Here is a 12,573-nt window from a genome sequence, read left to right on the forward strand (position 1 = left end):
TGTGTCTTGTGTGGGCTGTTTGTTGCTTTCAACAACCAACCGAGGTGGTCTTTCTCAGTCTCTCGACGTTGACATTTTATATGTCTCTCTCTCTCTCTCTCTCTCTCTCTCTCTCTCTCGTTAGTGTGCTTTGCTGAGTTCTGATTTCATGGGGTTTTTACATTCCAGAGTTGTTTGTTTCCCATTCCTTCCATATCTGCAAGCCCTTGAGAAAGCAGACATGGACGGTTTGCATTTAGCAAGGGGCACCCAACCAAGATAGACCGTAGGAAAGTGAAATCTTTCTAAGTACAAAAACAAGGAGAGAATATTGGTTTAGGATTAAAAATTGGCAAATCATAAAAAGATTTAAGATTAAATCAGTATAATTGAAATTGTATTTATTCAATAGGTTTAAGATTTTTTGGACAATTATCACCATCAAGATAGAGGATCGTTAAAAATCATCCGGAACTAGTTATGCTGCTCATAAAGAGACATAACACCCTCCTGCAAACATAGGATAAGATCGAGCCGGATGCTCTTTATTACAATCCTTGAACAGGTCGGGATAGGGATGGGTCCATGGTATCTAACACTGATCAAAGGTTTAGTTGCATTCTCTTAATTACAATCCCTGAACGGGTCAGGATGAAGAGGGGTCCATGGTTTTTAACACTGATCAAAGGTTTAGTCGCATTGAATGCCTCTTGTGCTTTGCAATCTCAGTGCTGCTGATCAATCACTTTTTCCACTGGAAGCGACCACCCAACCGAGCTTTGATAGCCTAACGTCCTGATGAAAGTACACACCATGCAATTGCACGCACCCCACCTGCTGCTCTTCCAGGCTCTTCCCACTCACTCTCCCCAGCTCCAGAAAACCAGAGACATGCTATGGCAAAATGAGATGATGAAGTCAAGGGAATCTAACTCAAGCGTAGTCCTGTTCCCCAGGAAGTAGTAAACTGCTGTCCTGTCCTGGCATTCTCGGGGCCGCTGCCATCGCATTAAACTCATGTCCTGGCTACATTTTGGAGCCATTGGATTGCATTAAATGCGCCCCCAATAAGTTAGGCGGCCTTTCAGATTCCTCGACCAACTACGGCCTTGGCATCCTTCGTCCCTATCCAAGTCTAGTACTATTCACTATCGTTCGGGACTCGTGATCACGTTTTGATCGGTTCCTCGGCGTGAGGGAGTTTGATTTGCATGTGAAGTGATTTGACTAGTGATGGTGATTAGGTAGCTCACTGGAAATGAGTTTTCTACATATTCCTTTATTTTTTTTTATTGTAACTTCATATCGAGACGTACAAACGAATTGTATTAATACGGTTAATATATTTTAATTGAATCATAAGTCAACCAAGGTTTTAAGTAAAATTGAATACGACCGAGTACGCCTAATTGGTTTAGATTTGAATTCTCTCTTAAGAGATGCCTTTTCAATGATTCTTTTCTTGTGAAAAGTAGCCAACCCTACAGTATTTAATAACCCGGTGGAAAAGGGGGAATGATTCATTCACATGGAATCTACCTTAACCCTATGAATTCGCCGCCTGCCTTTTCCATTTTAACATTTTTTACAGGTTAGATATTCTAAAATATTCAATGCTTGTCATTGGCTCATGATACTGTCTCTTTACCTAGGGATACATAGGTGGTGCTATTTGGGTGTATTGTCCATTTGGGTTCTCTAATTTCTTGGGCATTAATTGTTTCCAATCACCTTGGCATCAAATGTACTTCAAAGTTAGGTCACAAAATACTAGTTAAATATTTTCAAAAAGCCTCAAATATATAACATTTTTGTCATTTAATCTTAAATATTTTAGTTTTACCAATTCAATTCTAAATATTTCTAAATTTTGCAAATTGGGTTCATCTAGTCAATTTTTAATAGGAAACCACTGATATGGTAGTTCAATCAACAGTGATTGTTTTATGTTGCACGATCGATATTGACCTAGATAAATTTTAATATTTTTTTTCCTTTTTCTTTTTTTTTTTGTTCAAATGGTCGGCAATGTCGTCGACCCTCACAAAGCCCTTGCTAGCCAAGGGCAAAGGTCGTGGCCCTACTGCTATATCTAGCGAGGGCTCGCGGCACCCTCACCAAATTTGGTGATGTAAGGACATGGCAACCCACGCTAGCCATAATGAGGGCAAGTGAGGGCCATAGTGTACCGACCAAAAAAAAAAAAAAAGGCCATAGTGTAGCTAGCAAGGGCCGCGGCCAGCAAGGGCTTCGTGACCCTCGCCTAGGAGTCCTTAGCCCTCAGTCAATGGTTGGTGGATGCCATTGGCCCTTAGCCCAATGATTGACAGCCTTGCCAGTCCTTTGAACCAAAAAGGAAACAAAAAAATCTTTAAAAATTAATTAAAATTCTAAAAAAATAAAATACTATTAAAAATTATTCACATTAGTGCTAGCTATGTCAAGTAAGCCGACTCATTCACGTCAGTAATTTTCGACCAAAATTAGCCGGACAGACTCAATTAGTAAATTAGAAAATATTCATGACTCAATTGATAAAAGTACAATAAGTTTCCAAAATACTTTCATGTCCAATAAGCATCACCCATGTAGGAAGTAATTGGGGAGTAGAAAATCCATTTCCCAATAAAATTCCACAACTTGCTTTAAACCACGTGATATATAAATGTAGGAATCTCCACAAATTTCGTAGTAGCATTGATTTTTGAAAGATCAGTGACATGTATGCCATAATCCTGTGAACACGATGTATATTGAGACATGTTACAGGACAAAGAGTCCTCTACCTCTTTATGTTATAGGCATATGCCATATGCATAGGATCTCGACATTAATCTAACTTTGTTTTGATTTTAAGTGTCACATCACAATCCTATTTTAAATTAAAATGATAGAAAAGGAAAGATAATAAAAGCTCATGTAAACTCCATCTAGAGGAGGTTTGTCTACACAAGAGTAAGACTTGACATTTTGGATACTTGGCGTGTTTCAATTTATTGTGAATTTTAAAAAACCTTAAAAGTACTCATCTAATGTGTTATTTTAGTAATGTCCACGGCTCTTATCTAGGGGTACAATAAGAAGACGACCTTCTATTTTTTTAGGGATACTTCTCGTCTTCATCTTTCCTAAAATCCATATTAAAAATTCTTAAATGATACATATCGAGATAAATTTGCAATTTATAATTCCAAAAAAAATCGTGCATGATTTTCTCCCAATATTAAGGAGACTTTTCATCTTCTTTTACTGAAAGATTTCTTGAAAGTAGTGCCCTTAAAGTTTTTAGGGACGGTGCATTGGGCAGTCCTATAGGTGTTTGAGGGACGGCCACGTTTCATTGTCCTTAAAGGACCACCATAAGGACGGTCCTCGTGTTGAGGTTCTCTCGTGAATATTTTAGGGACGGAGTGAAACAAACAATTTTCAACATTAATGTGATTTTCAAACTTTGAATTTATTCAATGTAGTGTCTAAACTTTATCTTAATGTGTAATATCATTATTGAATTTTTAATTTATTCAATGTGATCCTTAAATTTTTTATATAAGTTCAATTTAATCCCTATATTGTTTGTCCTTAAACTTGAACTAATGAAATGACAACATCGAACATTTCATACGGTTCATAGACTAAATTAAATATGCACTAAAAGTTCAGATACTATATTAAACAAATTAAAAACTAAGGGATTACATTGAACAAATTTAAAACTTGAAAATTACATTGCACATTTAATCAAAATTCAAGAATTTTTTGTTTAATTATCTCTTTCTTTTACGAAAGTGAAATGGTGCAACAAATAGCAAGAAAACATGTATGTACCTTGCTATTGAACTTTCAACCACTGGGATTCACCCAGTCAGTCACCCTTCCAACATGGAAGAGGGAGGTGAGGGGTTCAAATCCCCACCTTCTCAAGAGGAGATGGGGTGAGGACGCGTAAGTTTCAGGAGTGGGTTTCAACTTCCACGCCCTGTAAGAGGCAGGGCAAAAAGTCTAAGAGTGAGTGTAGAGTAGGAATAGAGTAGGACTGACAAAAAAAAAACTTTCATTATTCCGGTGATAAGGTTCGCACTAACATGCACCAAGACAAGGCAAGAACAAGCAAGACATCTCGCAATCAATGCTAAAAAAAGATTCAAGATTATATCCGACAACTCCCCCCACGGCTTGACCCTTCATCAATGTCCCACCAGCTTATCTAAGACAAGGGGTTCACCACTCTAATAAGCAAGACGATTAGCAGTGGAGTAGAAGACTGTCAAGAAACAAATCATTTCCCCAGTAGCTCTTGCCAATTTTAGGACCACTTAGTATATAGCAGAGATTTTCATGAGCCCACTGAGGAAAAGAGATGTCTGCAAATTTCGGAAGCTCACCAAGGTAGATCACTTTCAAGAAAGCCATGGCTCGTGCCTCCATTACAGAAGGGTCTGCAGAACTCGAATCACCACACGCACAAAAAGCTCGAATCCTTGTGAGCAACAGTAACTTGACATGCACAGAATATAAGATGACAACAAAAATCAAGGGTTGGGCCTTTGGACCATCCAGGGTACCTCACAAATACATCGTACAAAGTGTAAGACAAACATTTCGAAAGAGTTTCGAGAACCATTCACGGGTCACTACCTTTGGTAACCTATACCTATGTGACCCTTCATGTAAGTATTCTGGGATTTTCGAGAGAGATGAGAGAGAATCGAGACTACATCTTCGCTAGATTGGCTTCATATTTCACTTTATTCGAGAAGAGTATTTTTATCCGAACAATATGCATATAAAAGGAAATAATCTAATCTAACAAGGAAATTAGCTACCTTAGAAAACAACAAAATATCAAATTATATCTCTAATATTTAATGGTATCTCTAAGAGTATTCTTTTATAGAGAATCTTTAATATCCATAAGTATACTTCGACACTTCACTCTCTTTCCACGTCATGGTATGTGAAGAACATTCTTTATGTTTAATGCTTTCATTAATATCAATTCATAACTTTTTTGTGACGTGCAAACTAAAATAATTCATGATTTTTTGAATTATATGGTGCATAGCCAGTGTAGCCCCTTTGTTACACAAACCACCATCATCATCGAAAAGTTCGAATATATAACCAGCTATCCAAATCGATAGCGAGTGATTTAGATTGGGTAAGAAAGGTATCCGGTAATCAGAATTTGGCAAAAAGCTTGAAGGATCTTGAGCCAAAAAGAAATCCAAGAGCAACCCCCCAACGCCCGGAAAAGGAAAAGGGAAAACTTTTCCTTTCATCAGATTTGAATCTCCTGACTTTTATCCTCTCCTTTTTCAAGAGAACAAGAGGAACCAGCAGCTTTAGACACATGTCTCGCAGGAAGTGGGGTTGAGCTCATGTGCCGTGTTAAAGATATTACAGTGGGAAAGAGGAAAAAAGGGGTGGTTTGAGCGTTGTGTGGACTCAGACACGGAGAGGCCCCATGCCTTCTAATAATACGTAAGCGTCATGGTATCGAACAAGAAATCCTTGGTCCGGATCTGCGTTTTGCTGTAAGAGACAAGACAGCTTTTGGCATTTGCACATTCTGACAAGTCAACCTCCTCATCTTACATTTTCTGTGTCGGCCATTGACTCAGGATTATTGTAGGATATTGAGCAGTTTCTTGAATGAGATTCCCTAATTTTCTAATCTGATTACACTTTGCTTGTGTTTATCTTTTTTGGGTATAGGTACCCCTTCAGCATAAGACACATAATTCAGTATTTTCTCGCATCCTACCTAATTAGACATACTAATTATGTTGATTTTGCATACATATGAAGCGTAGATACTACAATAAGAGTATGAGGATAACAACTAGCTTTTCACGTACAACGATTTCATTTCGTGGGTAACTCGTGTGAGAATTTATTATTTACCCAAAATGAACACTAAAAATGATAACATAATTATGGATAGGTTCATTTTTTTATGGATAGTGAATGAGACCAACTTTCAGAGCTTAAACATTATGACGCCCATACATCATTTCTCGTGGTTCGCTATTCTTTTTTCTAAATTTAAATGTCTTGACCTACTGACAAATAACCAATCAAAAGATGTCATATGATGTCTCACCTCATTTAATGGAAAAAAAAGTTTAGTAAAAGCTGAGTATCTTTATACTTCGATTATAGCTTTTAAAAAGGACTATGACTAAAACCGGTTTAGAAAGTTAACACACAATAGGTTATATGACAAACTATCATTGTTTTAACGGAAAAAAAAGGTAAACTATTATTGAGTGTTTGAATATGAAAGGTTTGTATAAATACCTATTTACAATCTGTCATATCACTTAAATTATTGAATTATTTATGGACAGATATTACAAATTAGTATACCTAGGATTGCTTGTGAATTTTTTATTTACACGAGACTTAGCTGGCTGGTCACCCACGACAATTACGCCCCCAATCTTGTTCTTCCACGACAAGTATAAATGTATGCACACGGAGGAAAGCACTACTTCTACACTTCCCAACGGAAGACCTTCACAGCCTATCAGAAAAGGAGTAGACTTTTCCCCCCTCCCTCTCCTCTCTCCCTCTCTCTCTCTCTCTCTCTCTCTCTCTGTCACAGAAGCACTGAAATCATAGGCTTGGCAGCAAGATGAAGGGAGAGAAGAAGGAACACAGAAAAGGGCTGTGGACAGCAGAGGAGGACAGGCTTCTGGCGGACTACGTGAGGGTGCATGGCAAGGGGAAGTGGAATCGCATTCCCCAGATGACAGGTTAGATTCTTTAATCATTTCTTCTTCTTTTTGGGAAAAATCTTCGCGAGTTATAATGGGTATGGTCAAAGAACAGTGTTGGTGTCTGAGCCTTAAGCTGTTTTTGTTCTTGTGCAGGCCTGAAAAGATGTGGCAAGAGCTGCAGGTTGAGGTGGATGAATTACCTGAGCCCGAGCGTGAAGCGAGGTGATTTCTCGGAGGAAGAAGACGACCTCATCATCAGACTCCACAATCTTCTTGGAAACAGGTCTCTCTCTCTCTCTCTCTCTCTCTCTCTGACCTCTCTTTTTCTTCTTCTTTTCGATCTCTTCTGGCATGACATGTACCTGCAATTAGAACTTAAAACCTGTATTTTTCTTCCATTATTGACATCGCTTGTTAAGCCGAATGAGTAGACATACCTATCTGGGTATGCAGTTCTTCTCTCCTCCTATGTTTTCCACACGAAAATCACATTAATTGTTCCCACTTATTGAGACTTTCGAGTGGTAATTTAATTAACTTTTGTCAAGACCCTTCACTATAATTCCTTCTGGTTTCATTTCAGTCTTGTTTTTCAATGTTCTGAGCAAAGTTTCTGACTTTGTGACCCAAGAGCAACAAGAACACACAGCTTTTTGCATTTGTCCTTGAAGCAATGATTTACCCTATCTTTTCGCCCTCGATCATGATTAATGCTGGCAAACTTTCTACACATAAATGATGCACATATATATTTATAATATATACATAAAGTTGTCAATAACGCCACCGTAATGAAGCTAACGCTAGGGGTACATTTTACGGTGCGAGGTGACTTTCAAATCATTTCACTTTTGGACGTAACTGAACTTTTACTTCATTCGACCATGTCCCTGTTGACGATAATCCGCCTCGTCAAGGACGGTAGGCCATGGCGATGAATGATGATAGCATAGCATATAGTGATAGATGTCCTCTAGGAAGTGGTGGCAGACAGCAACGCCTTCAGAACTTTTCTGCATGTGACTTTCGATTACCGCCCATGCTCGAAGAGAAAACGAAGACAGAGAACATGGAACAACTCTAAAACGTGGGTTTGATGTCTTTTTTATCTTTGTTTTCCAGATGGTCGCTTATTGCGGGGCGAGTTCCTGGGAGAACCGATAATCAAGTGAAGAACCATTGGAACACTCATTTGAGCAAGAGGCTCGGGTTCAAAAAAGGCAAGGGCAGGGCTGATGATCATCGTCCGAGAACCCACCTCAAAAAGGAGAAGGAGAATCATGCCATGGTGCTGGGCTCGAGCTTGGAGCCACCCTCCAGCGACCACTTAGAAGAAACTGCTCGGAAAATCACAGGGGATGACAAGTCGTCTCGGGGAGCACTGGTCGAATGTGATTCCTCACAGCAATTGGCTACTCCGAGCAATGAGTTCCAGAACCCCTTTTGGTTCTTTAACAGTGATTTGAATCTTTATAGTCCCGATTTCACAGACAGATTGGGCGAGTACGCTCTAGATCTTGTATCGGATGGCTTGTAAACGAATTTTCTTTTCTCAGCCTTGATCCGAAGTAATCTTTAGAAGCAATTAATCTCTCCTTTCCCTACGGTTCTCTATGTGGACATGCAAAAGCTAGTTCTTGTTTTCCTGGAAAAGGAACTAGCATCGTACAGGTACCGATTCAGGTGACAACAAACGCATGCATTAACTTAGAAAACACCAAATGTGGTAAATGTAAAAAACTTAGCGATCTAGATGTTAGTTCGACACAAATCTTCCTTCGACACATGTTATTATTCGGAATGCTTGGCTACAGACGGTACATCGAATCAAAGATGGATGCTGACGGAGATCGTTTGGACTTTTGGGTACAATACAACGAAAGAGACAATAGGATTTTATGAAGATGAGACCACACGCGGAGAAGAGAAACAAAAGTTCAAAACAAATGCCAAACGTGTGCCAACTGTTCTTGATTGAAGTGGGTCTCTTCCTTGGCTGGCATTATGTATCGTTGAAGAAGTAGGGTTCTGATTTATAAGGGGGACCCTTCTTCTAGATTTTCGCGAAGATGGAGCAACACAACAAAGCTCTCAAGATCAAAGGTTCTCGATCTAGGGTCAGCACACGGCCAACGGATACAACGCAGTCGTATACTAGAAGAGTCTACAAGACAAATCAGAGTTCTGTCATGGTTTTAACTTCCAAATACAGTAACAGTAAGCGTCGTCGTATGAATCGGAAAACAGTTGCTAATGCGACACGATGGACGAGAAGACTTACGAGGAATTGCTTCATCATAGTCATCGTGAGACCACATTTGCCATAACGTGGAGCCTACATATCCAAGTAATGAATCCGACTACTTAGGCGTTGGCCGCTTGGCCTTTCGCTTGATCCAAGGAATTTTAGGTGGCGCAGGTAAAAGAGAAACGGGACAACGAACGATGCAATGATTAACCCACCAATTGCGCCACCTTTGCCCCCAATTCCCTTCCCAGGTTTTTTTTCTTTTCCAGCCACATCGGGCTGGCGTCAACTAATCATTTGACATGGCCAGGAAGCTTTTTCCCCAAATCGCCATAGTGATTCGGGAAAGAGGTCTTTCACTTAGTGACAAGTAAAGTGACAGTCCCCACGGAAGTGGCCATAGAGATGTGGCATGGGCCCTGAAATGATGGCTAATCATCATCCCTCCCAGCATTACCTCAGGCATCTTGCGAACAAGGGCGAGGACCCGGCTCCATTCCAGGCCGAGGGATTGGGGGGGGGGGCTGGTTTTGACCTTGTCGTGTGTTCAGACAGTTTTCCCCAAGACGGCTAGGCACGTCTGGCCGTCCTTTGCGTATTCGTTCCGGACATGTGACGATGCGTCGCATGGCGGAGCTCGACGGGAGGGCGAGGAAGATGGTCGCGACCACGGCGGTCGGATGGTTTCAACGACGGTGTCATTGACGCCGTAGAAAGGCGTTGCTCTTGCGCGGCGGGCGAAAAGGTCTGCTGCTTTCCGCTCGTAAAAATAGAAAGCTAGGACGAGGGATGGGGACCGCCTCCTTGAGGGGGGCTATGCTGGTCGCTGGCGCAATGATTTCGGCCATTATATGATATGGAATGCATCCTATGCAATCGGTTTTTCATAATGCTCCGCACGCACTGAAAGTAGAACCGGTCCTGATCCAACATCCGGAGCTGCTTTGAGGCTTTTTTTTGTGTGTGCTTGCATTCACATGTTCACATGAATCGGAGTTCGGTGACGTCAGAGACGACTCGGTCGTGATTGTACGAATTGAGGAGCGGTAACTCGATGAGAAATTGCTAGATCACAAACCCACAAGAGAATTAAAAGAAAAAGGATAATAGTGACATGTTAGGGAAATAGGGAAATTGTAGTTTGCAGAAAAGAGAATGAGAAATTACAACTCTAGATTGTCAATTATGTTATCTTTATGACTCTTAAGGATGTAAGATGGTTCTATTTGAATCAGGCCATTTTTAAAACAATTCAGCCCGCAATTCGTTGGTTATGACTTTTCTTCCCTTTTTTTTTTTGGAAATTTGGGGGGTGAATCACCTCATTGATTTGAGTTGTCGTCTTCAAAATCGAACAAGGTGGTCCGACATTCAAGATGGTGTTCAGACAATCCCTCGGCCCATGCTCCAAACATTCTAGACCCACTCCATCAAGATATTACGTCTCATTGAAGGGAGAAAATATTCCGTGATTTGTAACCATCACATCATCGGCCTATGTGGTGAGCATGAGTATAGTCTACTCCACTCAAAGGGTGCCACGTGTCCATGATGTGGACATTGATGGAAAATAAAAAAATGAAAACCTTTCTCCAGCTGGGAGACTAGTGAATTGAGAAGAGACTGTGCCAAGTAATACTAAATGCTGAAATTTAACAACCGCCTAAAACTCTCCCTCCTCTTTTCAAGGGTTGTTTATCTGCTCTCTCTCTCTCTCTCTTCCTTTACGTTGCTAATTCCGTCAAAAAACTCATTTCATCTTTAGTGAAAATTTCGAATAAACCTTATTGTTGTGAGAATTTTTAATTATGAATCTTTGGTGGTTGTTGAGGCCCAAAACGGGGCCCGTCTTTAATCGGCCCAAAATGCACATCACTGAAGCCAGTTCGCCGCCCATTTTAAGCCAATGGGTCGATTGTTTTGGGCCTTCCAAGCCCAAAGAAGGGCTCACCCTCACTGGGCCGAAAAAACCATTTTGGACGAATTTGAGGCCCATTATAGGCCCATGGACTGATTAATCTGTACCTCAAGTTGCCCAGCAAGGCCGAAACATGGTGCACACCCAAGCTGCAGGGCCAACGAGCCCCAAATGCGACCTATCTGTGGTGGGCCTTAATGGGCAAACAACGACTAGTTTGAGTGCTCACTTCCTCTCATCTTAGTTTGGGTATGAATTTTCCTAAATTGGAGTTAAATATAGAAATGTTTTAATTAAATAGGTTGGGTCCAATATTGCTCACTATATTTGCATCGCATAAAAACGGATTATATGGGTCGATTTGGGTTGGACTGAACCCAGCCCACCTATTTGACGAGGCTCCATATTGCTTGGACCCCATATTAAATCCAATCATAAGATACAAATTGAGAATCTATCAATTATGATAGCTAAGGTTATAAATTTATATTAAAAATTTCACCGTAGAACTTATCGAACAATACTAATTTTTCACCAATGGCAATTACAAGAATAGATTTTCTAATTATTATAGATGCAACGAGAGGATTCACCTATTATTTGAAATGATAGTTTTGAATCACATAATTTCTTCATTAATATTTTGGCTCTACGTGCACCACAAGAATCAACAATTCAAAATTTTCAAGCCCCATCACAAATCACCTGTGTATGTAATTAGGGATTATAACATAAATGATCCCGAAATTTTGATCTAATATACAATACTATACATGAACTTTTTGATTTGTATAATGAATTATTCAAACTCTAGTCCAATATATAATGTTGCTCTTGAACTTTTAATTTGTTTAATGTAATTCTTAAATTATAAAAAATAATATTTAAAAATTCACAAATCACATTAAACCAAGATTTATCGATTATTCGTGTCATCTCGATAATCTTTGGATCTTTCTTAGTTGGGAATGGCAAAACATTTTTCTCACTTTGGATGTCGTTTGTCTCCTCGGACAAACGTGTGCCGACTCCCAGATCCTAAGACAGAGTAGCGAGCGAGAGGAGCGGGAGGGAGGGAGGGAGGGAGACAGAGGAGATGGGAGACCTGACGCTCGGTCGCTTCGGGCAGGCAGAGGCGCGTCGTCGGAAAAAAAAAGCACACGTCGCTTCCCACCTGCGGTCCAAAAATCGGAGCTCCGTCAAATCAGTCCGCGCATTCCCACGCGAGATCCGATCCGATCCGATCAGATCTCGCCACCCCGATCGATGGCGCGAACACCGACGCCCGCGTAATCATTGTCATCGCCTCCCGCCGTCGATCGGGTCAGGTGATGAGCTTTTTCCGATCGCTTTCGGTGCTCCCTCTTTTTCGACACCGCCGAAGGCGCAGATGGAGGCGAAGCTGAAGCTTTGGAGAGGCTTCCGCAGATGGGAGGTCGAGAATGCGACGTCGTCTCGACAGGATGTGACTCGTGAGAATCCATATCACGATGCAAATCTCCATCTCTCTCTCTCTCTCTCTCTCTAGTTCTCGTTAGTTCTCGTTACACGAAAATGGAGAACATCTGGTTGAACTTCAAAAACCGCGTTCCATTTTAACTTGCTTTTCTTCTTTCATCTCTTGTTTTTTTTTTTGTCTTTTCAGCTACTAATTGGAGCTGAAAATATGGAGAAGATCTTAAAAGAGTCTTTTCATGTGTATATAT

At 40.5% G+C, this 12,573-nt stretch overlaps 1 protein-coding gene across 1 annotated transcript; it reads left to right on the forward strand.

The window, feature by feature from the left end:
• The first annotated feature begins 6,616 nt into the window (after positions 1–6,616).
• Positions 6,617–8,238, forward strand: LOC104418676 (transcription factor WER-like). Its single transcript, NM_001302722.1, is given in 3 exon segments — positions 6,617–6,737; positions 6,855–6,984; positions 7,824–8,238. Coding segments are annotated over 3 exon segments (666 nt in total).
• Positions 8,239–12,573: the final 4,335 nt, after the last annotated feature.

This window comes from Eucalyptus grandis, chromosome 2, assembly GCF_016545825.1.
Source record: "Eucalyptus grandis isolate ANBG69807.140 chromosome 2, ASM1654582v1, whole genome shotgun sequence".
Taxonomy (NCBI): domain Eukaryota; kingdom Viridiplantae; phylum Streptophyta; class Magnoliopsida; order Myrtales; family Myrtaceae; genus Eucalyptus; species Eucalyptus grandis.